This window comes from Copadichromis virginalis, linkage group LG1 (assembly GCF_057382275.1).
Source record: "Copadichromis virginalis isolate Kocher_CV1m ecotype Utaka linkage group LG1, C_Virginalis_male_GT1.1, whole genome shotgun sequence".
Taxonomy (NCBI): Eukaryota; Metazoa; Chordata; class Actinopteri; order Cichliformes; family Cichlidae; genus Copadichromis; species Copadichromis virginalis.
The window spans coordinates 15,206,347-15,231,204 of NC_140618.1; the positions used below are offsets into that span (position 1 = coordinate 15,206,347).

Here is a 24,858-nt window from a genome sequence, read left to right on the forward strand (position 1 = left end):
TGCCATGGTGGCTCATTTGCTGCCACGGAAACTAACAGGGTATATTTTTATTTTTTGTCTAATAAACCAAATCATGGCCCAATGGACGAGGGGAGGACAAGAGAGGAGAGGAAGCAGTAAAAAGTCTGTAGATGATATAGGGACAAGGAGATTAGTTCTGTCTTTTAGCAGTGGATCAAGTGCAAGGTGATCTGGGCTGACTTTAGCTGTGAACTTTTTCCTCCATTCTGTCTATGTGGCACAAACTTTTTAATCAAACCACAAAAACCATGCATCTCATTGAAGCGTACACTGTGTTGCTACCAGGGTAGGGAAAAGATGGTTGTTGCTGGGTAGAAGTATTTTATTGCTGCAGTTCATAATTTCTTATGGCAGCAGTAGCAAATTTGATTTATACCATCTCAAGCAACAAGTCATGTGACAGTTCCTGCGCAGGATCTAAAAATGCTGCTAAGAAAATCCATTTAGCTGATGCTATTGCTCTTTTTTTCAGCCTGTTTAAGTGTGCTTTCTTTGTTCCAAATCCAAATTTTTATAACAGTATGAGTAAATGTGACTGGCCACAGGTAACACCGTTGCAGGAGAACATGCAATCAAGGCCATAATTAATGTACAGTAGAGAACTAATTACTTCTCAGTTCCCCTCTGTACGCTACTAAAATTTTACAACAGCACATACATTTGTTCATTTACAGTAATAATACTTAGGAACCATTCATATTTACATATATAGATACATACATATATGCTTTAGGATTTGTATATGCAACATTTATCCTATTAAAGTTTTTTTATCTTTCAGTTCTCCAGCAGTTTCTCTTTTTTCATCAGTATCAAAGGATTTGTAACACATAAACACATAAAGTATCAGTATGATGTCAATAACCTAAATAAACATGATCTACTAGTGTGTTTCTATCTTTTTAAAAGATATTTGGACTTTCATTGCATTTTCCTACATATTTAGTGTATTGTTTTCAAATTCGGAGAACATATATCTAAATATGTTTTTTGAAAATGAAGTTTACATATGGCTGCATTTTCTAATGAGTTTGTCGATTCAGAAATATAACCACTGAGCTACACCTTTTGTGTCACTTATAATAACCATGTTTTATCTAAAAACATGCAGTTTAATTGCAAGAGGAGAGCAGCTGCCAATCTGAAAACACTATCAGTAAAGTGTTAATTTCATATGAAAAGTTTTGATATTATTGAGAAATCTGTTAGCAGAGCAGGTGATGAAAGCCCAGAAGTTTGCTCTAACATATATTGTGTGTCGTGGGAAATAACTACAATCTAAACATAATCTTATCTGTAGAACTAAACATATCTGTATCTATATACAAAAGAACACCAAGTTTAAATTTCTCCTGATTCCTCTGTTTGCTACCCTGCATCTTGCCCACCTTTCATCCTATCTTCCTTCCCCCCTGATCCCCAGTCGCTCCATCCTCCATTCTTCCTTCCTCTCTCCATCTTGGTCCATCTGTGCTGTCACTTAGATCAATCAGTCTGATTGATCACGGCCTAATTGACTATTATTGAGGTTAATTCAACTCGTAACACCCCTGCATGCACATGCATGCACGCAGAAATCTTGCAATCATACCCACAAACAAAAAACCCACACGCACAGACACACACTTTCAACACTAAAGCTCAGACCCATCCATCTGCCTTCTGCACTACTTCTGACAGGCTACAGATGACTTACACATGCAAATCTCCACCCTGCCTGACCCTGTGCTGTGTACACCTTCTAATTATACCCAAAACAACCACACAAATAAGATTACTCTATGGTGTGTGTGTGTGTGTGTGTGTGTGTGTGTGTGTGTGTGTGTGTGTGTGTGTGTGTGTGTGTGTGTGTGTGTGTGACTCCTTGATGAAGGTGAAAAGTAATTGTCATGCAGATATGTTAGTGGTGAGTTGCATGGTGAAAAGGTTTTGCTCTGACTGCTGATGGTAGTTTTGATGGATGGTCCAGTGAATTGATGTATAACTTTCTGTTGGTCTGGCGAATACTGGGTAATTATGAAAAGCCGTCTTCATCATGAAGAGTTCATAAAATGCATCTGAAATCCTAATGTTTGGGGTAAATAGTCTGTATCACATGTTCTCATTTGCTTTTATACATCAGTTATTGACTTGTGCTTGCATAATGTGCAAACTGAAAAGTTACCACATAACTGATAAATGTGCGGTCTTATATGACAGGTGTGGGCAGTTAATTCAGCTGGTCATTCAGCCAGTCCATGGGTGAGTGGAAGAACAGGGCCTGCCCCACCTCAGGGTGTAGGACCCCCTATTTTTCTGCACGTTTCAGCAACGTCAGCTGTAGTGGACATCCATGCTCCTGCCCAACCCAATGGGATTATTAGTCTTTACAGAGTGTTCTCGCTGGACCACAACAACCACACTCTGGTAAAGAGTCTTCTACTATATTCAGTAATACACTTAATAATAACTTGTCCTTGTTATGTTAACTTAAACACATTTTACCCCTCTCTGTCCTCTCCCTGTAGCTCTCAGAGGGTACATCGCATCCGCAGACACTCCACGATTTACGTCCCTATACCCAGTACTGGGTAGGAGTGGAGGCCTGTACTTGCTATCAGGTAATAATACTAAATGTAGGTTAGGCATTATACTCAGGGTCTATACAACTATACTCGGTCATTAAAGTTGAATACTATCTGGTAATATGTGGTATCTTTGTTGATAGTCTGTGCAGAGTTTGGATGTTCTCTCTCGGTCTGTGTGGGTTATCTTCAGGTCCTTCAGCTTCAGCTGCAGACCAAAGACATGCTTGGGGTTTAGTTAATAAGGGATTCTAAATTGGGTGTAGGCTTGAGTGTTTGTCTGTCTCATTGTGTTAGCCCTGCAACAGATTGGCGACCTGTCCAGGGTGTACCCTGCCTCTTGCCCTGTGACAGCTGGGATAGGTACAAGTCCCTGTTGCCAATCTGATTTAGATAACTGGAAGAAAATGGATGGGAAATATTTATGATTACCTCACCTATTGGTCAAATTTCAAATGCAGATTCAAATACTTACATCTCTTTTGCTGATTGAAAGTCATTCCCGAGTATTGTAGTTGCAAGTGAGGCCATATTTTTTAACACTTTTAAAATCTCTTCTTTGTGAACCATCATCAGTGCTGTAGCCGTGGTCCGCTGAGTGAGCTCCACACTCTTGCTGCTGCCCCAGCCCACCAGCCTCCTCCTCGCCTTGTCACTGTGACCTCCCGCTCTGTTCAGATGGAATGGGATGAGCCTTTGTCGCCCAATGGACTCATCGAAAGGTAAGAGAAAATCTTGAATTACATTTTGTTCTTGAAAAGTGGCGTGAGGCAACTGAAGTTGTGATGTAGCACTATATAAATAAAAATTAACCAAATGGATTTGGCTTAAATAAACCTGTACGTCCTTACTTATTTGAAAAGTGCACATACAAACTAAAAGAAAGAAACCCTATCATCTTGCTTTCACTTACACTCCTTTACTCTTTGTACCCAGCTGTGAGCTTCACCTCAGATCGCCTTGCCCTCAGCCCTCCCAGCCTATACCCCTACCTTGTATTGAAGGACCAACAGAAATCAGTTTTTTTGGTAAAAAGCAGAGCTACAATGTTACAGGTGAATATAAAGAAATATCATGCACCAGTGCCACTGAAAAGTAACACATACAGTAAGAAAGAATCGTAAAATCAATGTTAGGTGATTTAAAATAATAGTTTTTATTCTGTAAGTCTTGATTATGCTGGGATAACTGTTTTGAAACGTTTTTCTGCTTTATGAGTTTTCTGTGACTAACAAACTGCGCAGGTCTCGAGCCGTACTCCACATATGAGCTCAGAGCTGCCTGCTTTAATAACATGGGCAGCACTGCCTCCAACTGGACTACTGTCCACACTCTCAGTGAAGGTAACACATTTATTACTGCTTAAGCAGTCAGTAATATCTAGTTTTAAGAATGATAAAAACCACATTCAGATTTTCTCTTACCATCATTCTTTCTCCCTTCAGACCCCCAGTATGTATCCCCCTTCTCAGTAGACAGTAACCTGACTGTTATTTGGCTGGACTGGACTGGGTCTTTCTCCCTGAACGGATACCTGAAGGAGTACAGTGTGACTGAGAGCCAGCTGAGGATCTATACTGGCTTCTACAGCTATCTCCATGTTCCACGCATCTCACAGAAAAGTAAGAGCAACATACAGCATACATAACACAACATGTGCACTTAGAGAAAAAAGAACTAAAGCAAGCAGTAAACTATAAATCTTGTAAAAAAAATTTGAATACAGAATGAACAGCTTTTTGATTAGAGTAGGTATGCTGAAAAAGCTTTGAGAACTGAATAAGCTTCAATTTTAAATCTCTTTCTGTTTCAGTTTGGTCCTTTGTATGAATGTTTCTCACCCACTCTGATTTTATTTGAGTTGCATATTGTAATTAGCCCTACAGGGGACAGAGAGCCTGGTTACCATCATCTATACATGCTTATTTTATTGTAACCCAGAGTTGTTTTCTTTTCTGTCTTTCCCTCTCTGTTCCTCTAAGCTCTGTCATTTCAGGTGACTTGTACCACAAACAGTGGCAGTGCCAGCACTCCCACCATCAGATATAGCCCAGCCACAGGCCTTGGTAACGCACGCACGCGCGCGCGCACACACACACACACACACACACACACACACACACACACACACACACACACATTCTTCAATGATTCAGAATCTTGTTGTCTCTCAGATTCTGATGTTGTGAAGAAAATATATATATTAAAAATACAGATAAATCTAGAAAGCTAATTTATTAATAACTTATTCATGTTGTTTTCTTTGTGCAGCTCCTCTTGACCCTGTAGACAGTGGTAAACAGGGTGTGAGCATGTCAGCCACGCCAGTCTACTCTGAACTGTGGTTCATCCTGCTCTTAGCCCTACTGGGTCTATTTTTGCTAGCCATACTGCTGGGCTTAGTGCTACAAAGGTAAATGTGATTCTTGTAAAAGGTTTAGGGCAGCCATAGCACAGAATTTATTCTTCTCTCTTGTGAAATTCAAAGTGCACTAAAATGTACAAGTTAGCATAACTTGTGCAAATAAAACACAGCACGCTTCCTGCAAACAGAATGTATTTTCTGAAACTCCCTTACAGAGCCTTGAGGAAGAATCCATCAGCCAGAGAGCGCCCTCCGCTGGTTATGCTTCAGAAGACAAGAAAAGCTGGGGGAGAGACTTACATGGTGAGAAAAGGACAGGAGATGCAGCACAAAAACATAAAACGCAATTGAGAAAGAAAAAATGACCTAAAGTTTGGAATACGTAAGAGGAAAAAGCAAAGAAGTAAATGAAAGATTTAAAAAAAAAAATAGGTTAAAAGGGTTAAAAACCCAGGAACTATAAATTCAGTTTCTTAACAGGTTATCCAACTTATGGTTATCTGGGTCTGGAGTGTATCCCAGTTGTCACAGGGCAAGAGGCGGGGTCCTCAGCTGAACAGGTTACCAGTGGATCACAGGGCCAGCAGAGAAATAGAACCACAGACTCTCACAGCTAAATTTGAATGACTAACAAACATGCCTGTATACCGGTAAATTTGGTCCACAGTAGGTGATTCATCCATCAACATGCACATTTTGTAAAGAATTACAGACAACAAAGAACAGATAAGCACAATACCGTATAATTGCACTTTTAAAAGTAAAAGTGCTGACCACTCTGAAAATGGTTTTGGGTTTCTTTTTTTTACATACATGCAACTCACGTTTCATTGGTTGTGACTTTAGATCCAAACAACATCTGTTTCATAAAGACGACTAATCATTTTTATCCACTGCTCTGTTATTTTGGTTATTCGTTGTAATTATTTTTTACACCTTAATGTTTTTCCATCATAATACTTTAATTTCTTTCTCCATTCTCTGTCAACCTTTCTTCCTTTAATTTTTGATATTTATCTTCTCTGCTTCCACTTCTTTCTGCACTTCTCTGCGTATACGCTCTGTTTCCCTGCCTCCCTCTGTCTCTCTATGTATCTCCCTCTCAGAGACCCTGTCCTGAGCTGTGCTCTAAGCATCACTCCGGCTCTGTGCTCCTCCCTGATCTTCCCACAGTAAGATTATTTTCTGTTCTTGCTCTCAAAGCCTTAAATGTTTATCTTACTGTCCCCCTGCAGTTTGACACTGTAGCAGACTGTGTTGAGATCAGCAGCGTTATGCTTAAAAGCTACACTGTGTACACTGAGGTATGGGATGCTTGATTTAAAAGGGATGCCTGTTTGCGTATGTCCGCCTTGCTTGTGTAAGCATGCTTTGTGTGTGTGTGTGTGTGTGTGTGTGTGTGTGTGTGTGTGTGTGTGTGTGTGTGTGTGTGTGTGTGCGTGTGCGTGCGTGCATGTTACACACTGTCATATGACAGTGGTTGGCTTGTTGTGGTGTGTGAAGGTCTCTTCGTCTGTCCTCAGTACAATGTTGACTTTCTTACATGTAATGAATACAATGATCATTGAAAAAAAAAATTCAGCAAAGAAGGTAAATCAGCAACTGAATATTGTGTCATAGTGTCTCTTAAGGGTTTTATGGCTCCAGCAAAATTACACCTACGGCAACTATTCAGCCATGGAAACCCACCCATGCCATGAAGCTTATGCCAATTCTTTCTGCTGATGTTAATGCCAGAGGAGGTGGGGAACTTTGCGTACTCTATCACTGAGTTGCTCCAGTTCTTTAACACTTCCACTGCAATAATAGCGCTGACAGCTTCTAATGTCTAAGAGGGAAGACATTTCACAAACTGACTTGTTGCAATGGTGGCATCCTGTTACAGTAAGATGCTGAAATTGAGAAAACTCTTAGAATAACAAATTATCTCAAAAATCTTTATAAAGGCAGATTGCAAGGTTAGGTGCCTGATTTTATACACTTCTGAAAATGGGACTGAAAGCAACCTAATTCAAAAATTAAGAGGTCTGGCACAATATCTTTGGCTATATGGTGTAATACCAACAAACTCCCATGTGTTTATTCCTCCCACAATAAACATATTCAGCTGACTTAATTTCACTCCTTGTTTTTGCTGATGTGGCTCCTAATCAAAAAGAAATCCATACCATTGAATATTAGATCTAGAAGTATTCTCTAAGTATGTGATTTGTATAAAAGGCTTTAAACCCCCAAATCAGCCTCTGAATAAAACTCTACTCCTCAGGGTCTGACAGACACAAAGATAGTGAGCAGCAACTCACAGTTCAGCCCCATCTCTGTCCTACGGGTTCCCAGCCAAGCAGACCTCAGCCAGGCCTACTCCCAGCATTCCTTGCACCGCAGTGTAAGTCAGCTAATTGACAGGAAGTCAATGATGATGGAGGAAGGAAGCTGGGACAACCCACTGGCACATGATTCTGGACTGGTGAGTATGGAGTTATGTTTATTATGAATTTCATTTGTTAACTACAAGTACAGAAGAGAGTAGTGATGAGAATACAAAATTTTATGCTAATTATTCACCAGCCTCCTCTTTTACTATAAAGTCATAAGAATTTACAATATTATGTGTTTAAAGTTTTCATTAGTAGGGCTGAACGATATATCGCATTTGCGATAATATCGCGACATGATCAAGTGCAATTTTCTAACCGCAAAGGCTGCGATTATACTCTGGACATGTCCAAATTCATGGGCTGCATCCTCCTGAGGCCGCATTTGTAGACCGATTACGTCACAGCGACGCGCCGAAGGCTGTCCAAATTACTACCATATCCCAGAATTCATAGCGCGGCCCAGCCAAACTCCAGTTTCCAGCAATGGCGGCCACTACTAAGTTTTAAAATTACTCATACTAATCTTTCTGGGTCACAAAATAAACTTTTAACATATTTTCAGGCGAGAAAGTAGTTGTGTAAACATCAAATATCTGCTCGGTTTATCAAGATATCCCATATTTGCAAAAGTGCTTCGACGTTTTCAGAGGCGTCTGCTACCCACCAGCTCGACAGCTAGCCGGGAGCTCGAGGGTTACTGATGCGGCCGAGAACGGCACAACTCCCGGCACATCATTTTCAGATCACCGCGGAGTTTCGCTGCTCGGGTTAAACGTAATATATAAGTCACTTAGACAACCTAAAAATGTTATTGTTGGGCTTTTTTCAGTGTTTTGTTTGTTCGTGAGTAAATCGGTTTGGCTGAGATTAAAGTTATTAGATTAGATAAAATAAAACTTTATTAATCCCCCGGGTGGGTTCCTCCTTGGTTTTCACACAGCTGACTAAACGTCAAACAGAAAACTTATTAAACAGAAGTATGAGACAGTCGAGAATTTACACCAGTGTCTGGTTATATTTTAGATAGCAAGAAGCAGACGGCCGAGTTTATTAAACTCCACCGAGACAGCGGTGACGCTAATCAGAAGGCTAGACCGTCCAATTTCACGCCTTTAAATTTTAAAGGCGTGTTTGTGTGTGTGTTTATACAATTGCTATTATGTTTGCACTTTATGTGTAATGTTACTGACTGCAGAGATCAGTAAGATGTGTGTATTTTTTATTTATTAGTTTTATTTATTTAATATTATTTTTTAATTTAATGACTGTCTAGTAGTTCACAGATGTCGAAAAACTGAGTGTGGTAAAGCCACTGATTTTTTTTATGTATATTTCTGCAATCTGCACATTGTACTGACTTTCATTTTAATGTTTACACCAGGGTTCCTTGTCAGCACTTTATGCTCAGATGTTTGTAAGCTAAAAATAAACTATTGTGTATGTTCAAATATACTGTTGTGATTGAAGAAGTTAAATAAAAATGTCAGTCATCAATTCATGCATCACCTCATGTCATCGTAACAGAGGTCTGTCTTCCAGGAAAGAACAGTTTAAAATTAATGTAATATAGTATTGGCCATACTATATGATGTATTGCTTGTCTTTGTTTAATAATACAGAAGACAAAGACCTTAAAAAATAATCGCATATCGCATCGCAATCGCAATATTGGGGCAAAAAATCGCAATTAGATTATTTTCCATAATCGTTCAGCCCTATTCATTAGTATCATTGCCTAGAAAATATATGATAAGACTTTAATAAAGTTGCTTTGGGATTGTGGGTTTGACTTGCTCAATTCCTAGATGGATGCAGAATCAGTGAAATTGTACCAGAAAACAGAAATATGGACAGCTGAAAATTGCTTACTTTATTGTTTCTCTGATTGTTTTCCCCTCTTCTTTGATTCAGACCTAAATTTTGCGATCTTGTGTGTTGTTGTTTTTTCCAGTATGTGGAGGAAGATGAGCTTGTGGATGCCATCAAGGCCTTAAGTTCTGTGAAAAAGGAGCACACCATGTTCACTGACACTCATCTTTAAGACCTGTCAGGTTTCACAGTTGCCATTCAGACCTAGTTGTAAAACAAACTAGTAAAACACTGTTACATGCTATTTGCACAGGCGGTGCTAAATACGGTCTACTCAATTTAAGCTATAAGTTAAACAACACGTGTTATGAGGTATTAATTAAAGCATCATCATAAACTTTCTGTCACTTCATTAGGTATACCTTTTCAACTTCTCATTAACTCACTAAATATTTAATCAGGCAATCATATGGCAGCAGTCAATGCATTTAGACACGTAGACACAGACAAGATGAGCTGCTGAAGTTCAAACTGGCATCAGAATGTGGAAGAAAGGGGATTTAGGTGAGAATGAATGGTTGTTTGTTGTGGTAAAAAATTGTCTGCTGCACAGACAAATCTGCAACAACATTGTGTTTTGCTATCATGTCAATATGGACCAAAATCTCTTAGGAATGATTCCAGCACCTTGTTGAATCTATGCCATGAAGAGTTAATGTAGTTCTAAAAGCAAAAGAGGGTTCCACTCATTACTCGTAAGGTGTACCTAATGAAGCAGCCAGTGAGTGGATATAAGTAATATATATTAATATTTTGACAAATTTCAGGTTCAGAGTTGTACAGATAACCAAACATAATGTGGGAAAGAGAATATAATACAAGTATAATAAGTGTAATTTTAGCCCACTTTGTGTATGACTTGAATACAGTTCACATGTGGACACAGTCAGCAGTGACATAAAATCGGTCATTATTCCGAGTCTGTTCGTGATTGTTATCCAGTATGTAGTATCGGACCGTACTTATATTACGGTCCAGAAGAGTCCTTAAAGGACTGTTCTGATTGTATTATGATACACTGTTTGCCAACTGTTAGAGGTTTAGTCGTTTTTGAAAAGTGCAGATTTACTTTAGCTTTTACCACCTGAGACCACCATAGAAATGAATGTTAATTAATCTGAGTCTATTCTTCGTCAACCAGTAATTATGCCTAGTAAGCTTTCCCAGTATAGGAGCTGTAGTTGTAATGAGAAACATGGGCTTGATGTAGTTTTATTATAAAAAAAAATGCCAACTGTTTTCTTTTATGTGTTGAATGTGGCTGGGAATCACAGATGTGCCGTCTGATTGTTGCGATTATGTGAACTTGAAAGCTCAGTCTGAAATTCGGTCAGTTGTGTGTGTGCCGTTCAGTGCAATTTCAGTTTTGAGGAAGTGGCAGTAATGTAGTCAAGTCTTTCTTAGCTGTAAGTCAAGATACACTTTTGGGTTTCAAAGTGCATTCGTCTGGATTCTGTGTTATTTGTGGCTTTTGGTAATTTTCATCCTGCTATTAAGAAGATCAAAATAAAAGTGGCAATTTAATTGTTTAGTTGAGTTTTTTTTAATGCAGAAATGAAACATCGCTTATATTAGATTGAACATAGAGACAGTATTTATTAATAAGAGGTGTTGGCTTTATGTGTAATATTGATGAGTTTGATGTTTTGTGTACAATATTGAAGACTATTGTATTATTACAAAATTATTTTTCTTCTTTTTTTACATGATGACAGTATTATTTATGATTGTTGTATTTACAAAAGTCTTATTTATAGATGATTCATTTGTCTGTGGTTGTGTTTTTATCTGGTAAATGATAAATTTGACTATCAAAAAAATATTCTTCTAGTGTTCTTGCCTCTCATTTTCTTTAAGGTTTTTTTTTTATTTTTTTTACCATAAATAAATGCAGTATTCTTGTGTCAAGCAAATTATGAACCAAATTTTTAAAGAATCAGACCTCTTGTAGCATTTAAAAGATCCACAAATGTACCAGATTAATCTTCAAGCTAATGAGGTTTAAATATGAATAAAATAATGTAGAAATACAGTTCCAAAAAGCAAAATAGCTTGCTTAGAAATAATCCTTAAAATGTATGTAGCACTTTAAATGTGCCTCAGTTGCTGCTTAAACACAGTATTAACAATGGTTAAATACTACTGGATGTTACATAATGAATGAAGTCACTCTATTAAAAGGGGCTCCATGGTGATCTAGCTGAAATGTAGATTTAGGAATCCTCTTTTCTGCTGAGTTAGTATAACACAGAATTTTGCCACCAGCTGCACAGGGACTCAGTTACCACACACACAGAGTCAAAAACACAAGCACAAATACACACAGGGCCGGTGTCTCCATCAAAACTATGCAGCAGTAATTTAGTTTTGCTCCTGCGTCCCTTGAGGGGACATCAAGACATCGAGGCAAGTTTGAAATTAACAAAGTGGCAGTAACAAGCATGCCCTCGCTCAAGGACACCAATCTGACAAGGGCACTTCTAAAACATTCACAGCCACATTCACAGCTATTGTCAGCCACAGAGTAGGGGGGAGAGGCTGTGAAAAGAGAGCTTGTGGAGTGATTGTAAGGGACAGTATGGCCCTGAGCCCCCCACACACACACACACACACTTAGGGTTTTATTAAACTCATAAATCACAATGACGACAGACGCCATCGCAGAGAGGAGACTGTCTGAACGGGAAGGTTAGTGTAATGAGCGCGCTGGGGAGACACACATACACACCTTTGTGACACTCAGACAAAACAACAATTGCGCACTCTTAGTTATCCATGCAAACCTTACCCAGACGTGACTGACTTACGATGTATAGTATTAAAAAAAATAGTGTCAAAATTTTAAGTGGTAAAACTATCAGAAATTCACTTTCCTTTCAAGGATCTCATAATTTTTGTACATTTAGGAATATCAAATCCTAAAAAACACCCAAACAGCATTTGTTATAAGATTAATCCTGATATCACTTTGATGATATCTGCCCAGAAATCTCGACTGAAATGGTTCAAGACCGATGAAACATGATTCGTATGCACTGATAAATAAAGTAAATTGGAATAAAAAGGTATGTTTCTATCTAAATATAAATGTAAATTATGTAAATAGTTGAATATTTTTTAAGAATAACAATGTGAACTTATAAAAATGAAAAAAAATCTGTAATTTTAAGAAAGAAGCGAAACATGCTGAGTATAATCAGACGTTTTAGTGAACACAGTGGTAGTTTCAATTGCACGAACAATGTGACTCTATAGCAACTTAATATTTGATCATTACTCAATGCAGTGGTAAATAATATAGCATAATGCATACACAATGTAGAAAACAAGAATGCACAGGCCTTTTTAAATAAACAGATATGTATTTCTTTGAGCTCATTAGCATCTGGCTGCCATATAATGTAAACATAGCCAGGGGAGGTTAAGGAGCAACAGATAAGAGACACTGCAGAAGATAAACAAATAACTATGTGCAGAAATACTCATTTAACTCCATGTTCCTATAGAAAATATACATTAGCAGGTTAGGTCCGATAGCATGATTATATTAATATAGGCCTTATGTTTGTATGAACAGCGTATACATCAACACACCATTAGACAAATCAATGCATCCGCATCAGGATTTTGTTCTGATTACACGTCCACATTGCACACACTTAATGTATCAAAATGTTACATCTTTGTACAAGCCGTTAGCACACGGTCAGTTCTGTCGTCATTCAGAAATGATTACCAATGAAACATGTTACATTGCTGCTGCTTTTGGAAAAGTGTGATTAATATTTCAGGACATGGTTATGCTAATTAAGGTTGTCACTCACAGATATTTTTTTGTTTCCAACCTATATGGTATGCTTAAAACTAAAAGTACAAGTTACATTTTAAAAAAATATATAAAATCCCCCATCTTGGGAGGAAGTTTCGATTTTCCGATCTTAATGCATGTGAGGGTTATGTGCAATGTAGTCTGCTAATGTAATGTTAAGTGCCCATGTATCAACCACAACATCCGTATCGGACATTTACTGTTCTCAGTGTTGTAATGTTTATATGTTGCCAGTGCTGGCTAAAGACAGTGTGATGAAGAGCTGAAAGACTTTAAAACAGTTCACTTACTTTTTTCATATTCAAGATTTCTTTGTTTCCCTGGAACAAATTGGGGAATTTAAAAAAAAAAAAAAAAAAAGCAACCACAACATAATAAACATCAGTATCACTGTCGATCCAGAATTTCACAGTACACTCATCGGTAAATCCCTAATTACTTAATATTTAATGCCACTCTTTACATCTATTTTATCCCGCTGTAAAATCATAACACAATTCTAGCCAACAGCGACGTGGGCAGGTCTGTAACGTGCCTCCACAATGAGCTCCGTCTTCACAAGCATTTGGTCACAATTTCTTTCAATTAAAACACATTAACGGACTGATAACCGCCAAACAAGTTACATAAGGCACTGCAACAGTCATTCAACACAACACACATTTTATACCTGTTTCAAAGGGAGTAAAGTGATGTAGTGTAGGTCCTTGTTTTAGCATGAGTGTAGTGTGAAAATAAAAAAATAAATAATTAGCGTGATCTCACACAGGCACCACTGTGAAAATAATAATAATGATAAAGCAGGAACACAAACGGTTCCTCTTACTTGTGAACTATAACAAGCTGACAATAAAATGTGTTCTTTCTCTCTGTTGAGACAAGAACTTGACTATCTATACCACAAAATACTAAAAAGACATTTGCTTTTACTATTTTGTGTAAATATAATTTTTTTTAGCTTCGAGCACTGAATTATCTTCTTTGAATTCCACATATAGATCGTCTAATAAAATACCTCACATTTTTTAACATTGCAGTCCAACGCTTCACACAACTGTTTCAATTTTTGTCTTGTTTGAGGATCAAAGAGCCTGTTGAACTGCAATTAGCATCAAAGGAGATTAACAGCGTAACTTGACTGGAACTAACGGGTAAAACTGTGCCAGCTGGAGTGAAAAGCAGTCACTCATCCACACGGGGGTTCGACGTTTTTGCAGGCTGTTATCCACGTAGATTTCAGTTTGAATCGCCCGGGAACCAGAGTTATTCATTTCTGGTGTGCATGATAAATCCACTGTTGCATAGTACTGAGCTGTCATACAACTCTGTAAAGTTGTATCGCCTGCTTGAACTGCTCGCTCTCTATTGGCTTTTTAGTGTTGTTGCTTTAACAACAATAATTACTGTGTCCCAAAGTATTCTAGGATCCAAGTATCTGCCTAGAATTCTAGTGAAGGTAACACATTTAAGGTAAGTAAAAATCGATTGCACGACAAATTGCACATAGTGTCAGAGATGCTTGATATAATCGTGGTCTGCTCAATTCCACTGCTCTAGTGCTGAACGGATGAGTCAGCCAATCAGGTGATCAATCACCAAATGGGGTCTAGTTTTACTGATTTGTTCCCTTTTTATACCATTATAAGTGAAATAGTTTGTGATAGGTAACATGTTATGACACTGTTTTAGACTAAAACATCTAAAATGACTTATATGATAATAGAAGTAACTGTTAGTTACAGATATGAAGATCAGTTTAGATCAGGTTCTGAACAAAGTAATGCACACCTGATATAGGTTATTAGAAACACTTTGAAATATCTTGGTAAATGGTTACTGTTAGTGCTGTGGTATGTTATTAATGTTAATTAGTTCATGTTTTCACATTTAGAAGTGACCGACCACTCCTTTAACCGTACCTCGTCAAACAGACTTTTGTCCTGTTCTTGTAGTGGCTGTGTGTTCCTTAAGATGTTGCGTGAGCAACATCATAAAAGGAAGAAAAACGCATTTTTCTTTCCAGGACTGAGCCAGCAAACGATCTGATTCATGCCTAAAACTTAAAGTGCTAAAAAGATTATCAGCAATCTGTTAAGACAGCCTAAAATAAACACAAACAGAGACAGGAGGAGCATTACTGGCACCTGGCAGATTTTTACGAGGGTGAGTGATCTAAGAAAAAAAAAGAAAAGCATTCCTGCCATGACAGTGATGTTAGCGTTGGGATGTTGTATATTTATGTTGCGCTCAGTATAACATGGCAGCACTCCTGTTGTGTGGGATTTGAAGAGAAACAAACATCCTGAACCATACTTTAACAAGGCTGTTGTGGAGGCGGAAAGGGCCGTCGCTGCTTTTTTGCTTCGTGTTCCTCTTTTGCTCTTAAATTCTGTTATCATGATCACCTAGAGAGTGTACCTCTACGAGATAACTTCCACCGAGAGCAAGAGAAAAGGCGCCCTCACAGGCTGCTGTCCTGGCTGGATGGCTCAGGTACCAGCTTCCTGTGTCGTGGTGAGGTGGACAGTTTGGTGGGGGAAGGAGAGGCATTTGAAGAAGAGTCGCTCCCACCGCCTTCTGATCCAGAGGGGACAGAGGCAAGGTGTGGAACTGGAGGAGCCCTCTTTCTCCCAAGAAAGCTTCCTTCCAGTACTCCCCTTTTCCTCACACCTCCATCAACCTTCACCGCGTCTCCTCCCGATGCAGGAGCCTCTCCTTCTTCTGACTGAGCATGTACCTTTCGCCTGACGTCACCTCCTGGAATTGGGCTGTCTGGAGGCTGCCGTGCAGATTCCTGACTGGATTCAGCTTTTGTGGCAGATACTCCAGACGCTCCAGCTGTTGTGTTACAGCTTGCACTTGTGGTACGGGAAGCCCACAGCTCCAAGACTGAGGCTCTCCTCTCACTGTCTTCAGGCCCAAAGTCACAAAGAGAGCGGCGGGCATCAGGGGTCTGCCCTGTGCTGTCCAGGACACCTCGAGTCAGGCTGAAGTTCTGGAAGTCTCTATGAAAGCATGATAATATAGACAGTCACCGCTAGATAGATAATGGAACATAATGCAAACAGGGACAACTCAGCATTTCCTGAACTTACATTAGTAGAGCATAATCAAATTACTATGTTATTGAAATGCCAAGCAAAGCGACTATAAAGCCAAGTGCTTCTGTTATTGTAAGGCACCACAAAGTTTCCATCTCTCCCTGCTCTGTCATCAGCCAGAGCTCTTCTTTGGCGAAACACAGCATTGTGGGTGAAGAACAACTGATTTAGAAAGTGGTTAAATCGCACAAGAAAAACACTCAATCTTGCTTACTAGTCTCAATATTGGGTTTTGTTTTTTTGGGGGGGTTTAAGTTTTGAAATCCTAAAGTTATCACCTTAGTATACTCTTATTTGAACCCTTCTAGTATAAGTGTTTGATAAATGATATTTCACCGGTAGCTGTGGAAGGACTCAGTTCGACGAGCACGGGCCAGCAGGGGGCTCTCTCTGTAGGGTCGCACAGCTCCATATGTAGCCTGGGTCTCGGGAATGGGCTCCGGTGCCTGTAACTGCAGACTGATGACAGAAAAAGAAGAAGTCTTTTATGTTCCTTCAAACACATCTTCTGATAATTCAGACGGCATATATAGGCTTGTAACCTCAATAAATGAGTGCTGCCTTTCTAACCTCGAACAGGACTCTCGGAGGCGTGTGTGGTGTAGCAGAGAGGGGGCGGGGCTAATGTTAGGTGTCGCACAGCGGGAGGTGCTCAGGTCGCACTGGTCCAACAGCTGTAGCAGCTCCTCCTCTGTAGGCCCACCTATATCTATCAGAAACGAGAGGAGCCTCATTAAAAACTTACTGTTTCATTAAAACAAACACAACATTCGCCTTCACATTTCTGGCTTTTCACTAATCTCTCTCCTTCCTCACCCTCTTTCTTCCTCTCTTCTCCTTTATTGGCGGTGTCCATCGCAGTGGTCAGGTCCCACATTTGGATGCTGCCATTGCCGTGACCTGTGAACAGATAACGGCGAGGTCGGGACCCCATTCGACTGGAGCCCTCACACTCCCGTACCATGAAGCAAGTGATGGTGGTCCCATCCACTGACTGCACTTCGCAGATCCTGAGACACAAATATGTCATTTACCGGTAGTAAATTTTAAAAAGAAGTGCCAAGATCCTAAAGGGACATTTAATGAAAGAAAAAAAATATCATGTATGTCAGATAATAGGAAACAAAGTCAGATAAAGGTCAGGGGAGCAGAGAGGCAGGGCATTGTACCTTTTCCCAGTTGACGAGAGCCTCACAAACAGTTTGTTGGTGATGGGGATCACCTTCTGGATAAAAACTTGCTGATCATCTCTCTCTCCAAAAGGACCTGAGAATAAAAAGCCAACTCAGTGATGTTAAGATACTGCACAAATACTGCAAAAGCCACTACGTAAGGTGGTTAATCATAATTAAATTTTATTCTTTTTCAGTGTCAGCTTCACCAACATATAGATACATTTTCAGTTAAGGTTAATAACGATGATGATGATGACCGGTAACTCTAACCCTATTTTGCACAGGGTGGGATTTGTTGTTTATCTTATCAGTGGTGGATTAAAGAAATTCATGTGTATTACAGTGCAAACACACTTTTTAACTCTCTCACCTATATCATTCCCAGAGCCGTAGCTCCCGTGACTCTCTGCTTCCTCCAGAGACAGAATCTTGAAGGAAGCTAGAGGGGTGGAGCCTGGCTGTGTGGAGATCATCCCTCTGAAACGGGTTACTGTCCACGTCCGAACGTGGTTGTTATCTGCACACACTGACAGACACAAATACACAACCACATAAGATGCAGGCAGCTGTTATCCTATAAAATCCTCTATAGCCCACACATAGACAGGGATACTGCCTGCAACACCTTCCTCACCTGATACCAAATGTTTCTCAGACAGCATGATCTTTGTCACTGGGCTCCTGTGCACAGTGAAGGTCTGAAAGAGCTGGGGTCCTGATCCTACTGTCTCTGGGTGTTGCACGATCACTCTCACTGCTCCACTACTAGTCCCATAGGCTATCTCGATCCAGTTCCCACTCACACCTGAGAGTAGGAGCAGTGGAAAAACAAAAAGCACAATATAAATATGTACAACTAAGTAACGGTAGTTTTTCTGTGGGAAGAAAAACTTGCCCACTCACTGGTTTTAGGTGTGAGGTAGACAGACAGTGCAGTGATGGCGTCATTGGATGGGTCGTGATAAAGCTCGGTCACCAAAAGATCGTTGTCTTTCATCCTCAGAGGAAATTTTTGCATGTCTGAAAAGAAGAAGAAGGTTACATGTTAGCGTGTCTTTGTTGGGGTTTTATAAGCCCTTCACTGAATCATTCACTGACTCAGATCCTGGAATGAATCCTCTTAGTAAATTTCTATCTTTTAGATGGGGGGGGGGAGGCCATGGTTGTTTTATAAGCATTTCATAGAGAATGATGAATGCATGAAGCAAAAAGACATCTGTGTTTATTAGAACTGTTCCAGAATATTTTACTATTTTGGGGGTTTTTTAGGTATTCATTTTTAATCTGCTTCAGTGCCTGAAATGTTTGATAGGCACAGCAGTGATCATCATGGATCAAAGTTACCAAGTTGCTCCTGGTTTGAAGAGAAAAAGCAAGGGCAGTACTGCTTGGCTCACACAGAGAGGAACACCTCTGTCTGTGGCATTTGACAAGAGGTTTAAATGGAATAATGGAATAAAAAAAAAATCCATAAACTGTGTGACAGACAGAGAAAACATAAACCTGTCTGTGTGTACCTATGTAGTAGATAGAGCCATTGTTACAGCCCAGTAGCAGGAAGGATCCTGCAGTGTCACAACTGGTGATGGGAACCACATCTTGAACCTAACAAGAAAAAAAAGGGAACTAAAAATCAGTTCAGTACTGGTGCCTCTCACTGGGAAGCAAATCTAAGTTAAACAAATGCACAATTCAATTATTCAGTATATCATTTTTAATAAACACAAACAAGGAAAATCACAAGCACTCAGCCCGCTCTGTGTTTTACTCACATACGCTCTCCTACCTGCCAGTGTTGTGTGACAGCGTTCCACACTCCAACCTTTCCTGTATGACTGGTAGCCACCAGCTGGTTCCCGATAAAGAAGAGATCGTCAACAGGTACGCCGAGACTGAAAACCCCTGGGGCAGCGCGTGGAGAGAATGAACTTTAACAAAGTTGTAGAAAGCTGGAAAACGTGAATGTAGACTAAAGGTGGAGTCAGAGATTGAAGGAAGTTACGGGTGATACAAAAAGGTTATGTATGTATACCTATTAAAAAAATCTAGCCTGAAGCTTTAAAATGGGGGGGGGGGGTTCTGTTTATTTGTTTTTTGTTAGCCTACCTATCTCATTACCGCTGCCTCCATCTTGGATACTCCAGAGGATGATACTGCTTTCAGAGGCGGCAGCCACCATCTTGTCTTTATCTCCGTGTGGGCCGCCCACCACCTTTGCATTCAGTGCAATACGTTCAATGGTCCAGTCAAGGTAGGGAGAGGAAAACACCTGCTGCCATCCAGAGGATTCCTTTATCCTGCAGAGAAAAGAACACAGAAATACTTTTTACCCTCTGATTATTTTTATGCCTTTCTCGTTAAGTTTTTAAATCGAGAGTGACAAACATGCACCTCTGCACTGGAACAGTTGGATTTGGTTAAGATTAAAGAAGTCTGATATATGAGCTTTCATAAATGTGAGCGTACATACCCACTCTTATTACACCTAATAACATTTTTACCAGGTTGTCCATGTTGTAAAAAATGGATATTCGCAAAAAGAAATAATATTTTACTCTCAGTGTGGACTGTTTGCTTCAGCTATAATTAATATTTGAATCAATTTAACTCGAATAAAACCAAAGATGACAGCTTGAATGCTGGCACTCAGAAACACGAGACATAAAAGACAATGAATGCATGTGTGCATTATAAATTATTTAATGTGTCCCACTTTTGAGCTAGAGCTGTATGAGAAATGTTGTAATATTACCTGTAGCAGATTACAAAGTGCGCATAGGCTGCTACAATCCAGTTGTGGTGTCCTGCTATAATCAGCACCTTCCTAGGGTCAACCATGGGACCTGCACACACAAACAAAACACCATTAACCTCATGTCTTTCACAGCATGCTTAGCAAGACTTTTTTTCTGCCTAATTACTCATTTATTGTTTTCTAAATTACCTAAAATGTGATTCAGATCTCTAAAAGCAGCCAGACACTCTACTCTCTGTTTATTACCTCTAATATGTACATCACATGATACCATCATTAGCAAGGAGCAGACCAATTTGAAACTAGGCTACTTCAGTGAGTGCTACTAACGCGCTAAAAGGATGTCAGGTCATATTAGCTCCAGCAGTGATGCACACACACACACAAACACACTGTACATGAACTGAACTCTCTTACTGGCATATAGATACTGATGTGCCACACATACGACTGTATCATAACTGTCCTTGCTCCTTCACATGCAGTAGATGCACAGTTGTTGGGGAAGGCAGAAGGCAGATTCCTGTTTCTACTGACAAGTCACTTACTACAGTTCCTGCTTGTTTTTTATTCTGAGATTACACCTACAGTATATTCCACAACTGAGTTTTCACAATTTGCTATAATAGATGTAAGCACATGCAAAATCTTCAGATTATGACTATTATTCATCTTCTGTATTCAGAGAGATGTCGCAGGCTACTTGCCCAGTTTGTGGCCGTCATCTGTTCCAGGCGAGGCAGAGAAGGATGGGTGAGAAAGGGGGCCAACGCGGGTGAAGCCCTCTGCTCCACTAGGGCCTGGCCGTTCATCTGAAGCAGAGCCAATGGGTGCTGATGCGGGGCTTGATTTTCGTGCAGGGATGGCTGTCAAGATTAACAGAAATTTATAAATAAAAATTCCTGCTGACTTTCACTTTTGTGCTGTTCTAGAACTTAAAAGCAGGTTATTTCCATTTTTAAGATATTTTTAAATAAAACCTCAGAAGGATGATCTTTCAGTTCAGTTTCAGTGTCGCTCAGTTTCACGTCTTTACCTGGGGGTGGCAGGTAACCATGGAAGAGAACACTACCACATGATGAGCGGTCCAGTTCCTCACACAACAGCAGGCGACGCACTGCACATGTATGCACGCACACAAAGACAGAGGGGCAGACAAAAAAACAAAGCAAAAAGCAACAATATGCAAATTAGTATTAGGTCATTATCATAATAACATTAATATGGGTTACTTAATATAGTTACTGCTGCTGATTTTCTTTTTCTTTACTGATGGAAATTTTCCTCAGGATCTCGTTCTTTAGTTTGTTTTGCCAAAGTTCATGTCCACTTTGATTCAAATTAGATCCAAGTACTTTGTTCTGTTTAAACGAAGGTGATCAGCTTTCACTGAGGTAAGCTTCCCATTTGAGTACAGAGACAATGCAGGGAAGTTACAAACACTGAAACAGGATGTAAAACAACATTAGAGTACGTGGAACTAACACTATTACAGCTGCGAGGTTGGTTAAATTGAGCCTCAAAAAAACCATTCACTAAAGAGCAACATTTCACATTAACGACAGCAGCTCTTTGTACTATACTCGTTCCAAAATAAACCCCAACCTACTCAACTATTATGCAATACCTGCTGATATTGGAGACATGGAGTGAACACTGCAAAATGTATTGGCTGCAAAACAGGTTTATTATAAGCTTTCCACAATGTTTGTACTCATACTTGGCTGACTCGGTTTCCTGTTAAAACTTTGTTCCACAACATACCCAGAGGAGTAATCCCATAAAACTCTGCTTCATGTCTCAGGACGCTGATGTTGACACCCCTGCAGAGAGAAACAAACAGCATATTTGTTCTGTAAGTTACGAGGAACAAAGCGACAGAATTACACCAAAAAATAGATATTTTCTGAACATCATTAAGACTGCTCACCGCAGGTCCAGTTCTTTGGTTCGGAGGAAATTCAATATTGGTGCAAAAGCTGTCGGGTCTCTGTCAATAAATATCTGAAAGGCAGAAAATCAGTTGGTGAGGACTGAAGATCCAGTAGTTTGTCGCAAACAAAAGCTGACTAACTATTAAGTCACTTGATTGGAGAGTTAATGAAAATGTCACGGCTCTGGAGAGTTACAGTGAACATTTCTGTTTATTTTCTAACACTTTTCAGAATCCACAACAAATTCTGCAACTAAAGTTATGAAGTCAGAAGTGGCCTTGCAAAAACAGCGCGTCATCCAACAGCAGAGAAGTGGATGTCAGCTCATCTGCTCATCTCAGCATCATGTATCGTACTTCAGAACAGTAATGTGTAACAGACAAAATGTCATGTCCTTTTTTCCCCCTGATGTTGGATGGTGCCTGCAGATGCTGCCCCAGTTTGGAAGCAACAGCTACTCACAGCTCCAGTTTCATCCCGAAGAGTGGAGATCCTTCCACTCAGTAAACTGGAAAAGAGACACACACAAGAGTTCTCCAGTTAGCTAAAGCACATCTCTATTTCCACTTACCACCAGTGTCACCACAACAAGCAATTATTTTACAATAACAAACACTTGGCTAGCCTGTTGACACTGAAATACAAATTATTACCATGTCAGTGTGTGCTGTTATTAACTATGACTATTAAGCTGAAAGAGTCTGCATGAAAAAGAAAAAAAAAAACTTCAGACAGCTGGCAGCAGAGCAGATAGACTGACAGACGGGCAGACAGACAGGTGCCTTGGCAGGCATTTACACTACTTGGTCAGCTGTTGTCAAACTGTGAGCCAGTCCAGTGTTTTGAGTTTGTTACGACTCTGGTATCTGCCTAGCCCCAATCAGCTGTTTAGCCTTAGAGGGTAGGATTCCCTCTAAGGCTAAAATCTGATTTTAAAAAAGCCACACATTCCAATACCTTTATTATAACATTTACATTGAACACTTTTGCACTGAGGACTACTTTATTATGAACCTTTTTCCGGTAATAGTGAATAGTAATTCTAATCCCCTGATATTTACCATCACTGGGATTGTAGCGGGATGAAGTAGGGCAGAAATGACATAATGTAACATCCATACTTAACATTAATTATGTAATATGAATGAGTGCATAGTAATATGCTCACTGAGTCTGACTGCTATATGCATTTAGATCATTTTCTACACAGCAGCTGTAGACAATACAGAGAAGTCACACAATTTACAACTAAAGTGGAGCTTCTTATTTGGTAGCAGCAGTAAGGGAAGAGCAGTAACGCAATCAGCTCCGTGTATTAACCAAATATATCCCATGTGCTTTACAAGAGTCTGGCAGCATTTACAAACCTTGAAAAGAAAGAGTCTGGGATCCACATCAGAGTCTGTCTGGAGGTGCTGAACCTGCAGTATGAATTATAACAAAACACAGTATTGTGAAAAAATAGAAAGTTGCATCATTAAAATCGTGACTGGGCAATCTGTCGACCAAGAGGTATAATTAGTGGTCACAACAATGACTGGTGTGGCTAAAAGAAGAAAAAAAAACTGCCTTTATTATGAAACTAATATATTGTGTATTTTCAGTGTGTACATTATCCCTCGTGTGTAAGAAAGTAGGAGTAACGATCAAGTAAACAAGCTTGTGTCTACTCGAGCTACATCCGTGGCTGTTTGTCCATGTAAACACACATCATTACCCACAGGAGCTCAAATTTCACAAATAATTGCCATCATCTTTTGAGGTGTCCCACTGACGAAGCTTACCTCGTCCCACCGACGTTTAACTGAATGATCTCTCCCATCGCAGGCGTTAAACTGTTACCATTTGTGGCCATGATGAAGTGAACCAGCGAACAGTCGCTGCTCCGTTATGAACGTTTCTGTCACGAAGGCTAGCTTGCTAACGCTCCAGTCCCCAGCTCAGCTGATGCCCCGACTCCTCAGCCTCACAGCCTCTCCTGCTTCCACCTTCCATAAAATATCAGTTATACACGACCTATGTGAATCGCGTTGCTATCATGAAGCCTCCGCATAGTGAGCGAAGACGGGCTGGGAGTGTTTTTTAATCAAAAAGGCAGCCACACAATAATTCCTTTATTTCCCTGCGCGCTTGTTTGCATCACTGCATAGATGTAAATCGTGGATACTAGGTTGCGCAGGATTTTAGCAACGTGAAACAGCTGTACGAGCCAGCTAAAAAAAAAAAAAAAAAAAGGCAAGAGAGTTCCCCTCTAGCAACTTCCGCTTTCGATGAAACCACGTGGTGCCAATCGCTAAAACAATGTTTTAAGGGGAAAATTATTTTTAATTTATAATTAATTTAGTATTGCTAACCGGCACGAGATACGTACGTTTAATTAATTACTAAAATAGTCGTATGACATACAAGCACATATTTATGAAATTACAATGCCCAGTGAGAACTTTTGAACTTGTATCTCATATTAAGGGATCTATCTGGATTGTTGTTCAACACAAGTCGCCAGAGCAAAATGCATTTTATTTTGCACGGTAAAAAAAAAAAAAAAGTGCAGCATAAAAATAAATACAAAACTGTATACTTGGTAGGTTGAAAATTTGAGATACCTAACTCGGAATTTTCCGATTACTCGATTTTTTTTTCAGTTGCGGAAATATGAATATGAAATAGCTCAAATTCAAATAATCACACAGTTTTAATGGTGTTTAGCCTCAACGATCGTGTGATGGAGTAAAAACAAAATCAAAGTATATATCCATCTATATGTAACCATCCATTCATCTATTATATATATATATTTTTTCCATGTATATTTATATATTTATTTATTTTATTTATTTTTTCTAAAATATTAAAAATCTATATAT

General features: G+C 39.5%; 2 protein-coding genes across 2 annotated transcripts in view; one reads left to right on the plus strand and one right to left on the minus strand.

The window, feature by feature from the left end:
- The window catches only part of ush2a (Usher syndrome 2A (autosomal recessive, mild)), a 220,544-nt gene extending 209,525 nt beyond the window's left edge, over positions 1–11,019 (plus strand). The window contains exons 83-94 of the mRNA XM_085452171.1: positions 2,221–2,427; positions 2,529–2,621; positions 3,162–3,307; positions 3,522–3,640; positions 3,830–3,928; positions 4,031–4,207; positions 4,568–4,651; positions 4,857–4,998; positions 5,166–5,253; positions 6,057–6,122; positions 7,217–7,417; positions 9,280–11,019. Coding sequence (XP_085308297.1) covers positions 2,221–2,427; positions 2,529–2,621; positions 3,162–3,307; positions 3,522–3,640; positions 3,830–3,928; positions 4,031–4,207; positions 4,568–4,651; positions 4,857–4,998; positions 5,166–5,253; positions 6,057–6,122; positions 7,217–7,417; positions 9,280–9,369 — 1,512 coding nt within the window. The 3' untranslated portion in view covers positions 9,370–11,019. The remainder of the gene's footprint in view (positions 1–2,220; positions 2,428–2,528; positions 2,622–3,161; positions 3,308–3,521; positions 3,641–3,829; positions 3,929–4,030; positions 4,208–4,567; positions 4,652–4,856; positions 4,999–5,165; positions 5,254–6,056; positions 6,123–7,216; positions 7,418–9,279) is intronic.
- A 1,364-nt stretch (positions 11,020–12,383) lies between these two features.
- On the minus strand, positions 12,384–24,402 carry kctd3 (potassium channel tetramerization domain containing 3). Its single transcript, XM_085452220.1, has 19 exons — positions 23,776–24,402; positions 23,359–23,412; positions 22,454–22,499; positions 21,988–22,061; positions 21,822–21,880; positions 21,094–21,174; positions 20,765–20,923; positions 20,055–20,145; positions 19,409–19,599; positions 19,089–19,204; positions 18,820–18,907; positions 18,206–18,322; positions 17,937–18,107; positions 17,673–17,828; positions 17,297–17,393; positions 16,944–17,137; positions 16,698–16,836; positions 16,464–16,586; positions 12,384–16,031 (listed from the first exon to the last, which is right to left on the minus strand). Exons 1-19 carry the CDS (start codon positions 23,844–23,846, stop codon positions 15,488–15,490), a joined length of 2,571 nt encoding a protein of 856 aa, XP_085308346.1. The 5' UTR covers positions 23,847–24,402; the 3' UTR covers positions 12,384–15,487.
- Between the last annotated feature and the right edge of the window lie 456 nt (positions 24,403–24,858).

Bases quoted from the DNA above. Each gene is read 5' to 3' on its own strand.
- kctd3 (XM_085452220.1), bottom strand. From the start codon at position 23,846: ATGGCCACAAATGGTAACAGTTTAACGCCTGCGATGGGAGAGATCATT. The intron at 18,108-18,205 runs GTGAGTGGGCAA...TCCTACTCTCAG, and splicing joins CTACCTCACACCTAAAACCA to GTGTGAGTGGGAACTGGATC. The intron at 16,032-16,463 runs GTGAAATATCAT...ATGCTTTCATAG, and splicing joins GAGTCCTTCCACAGCTACCG to AGACTTCCAGAACTTCAGCC.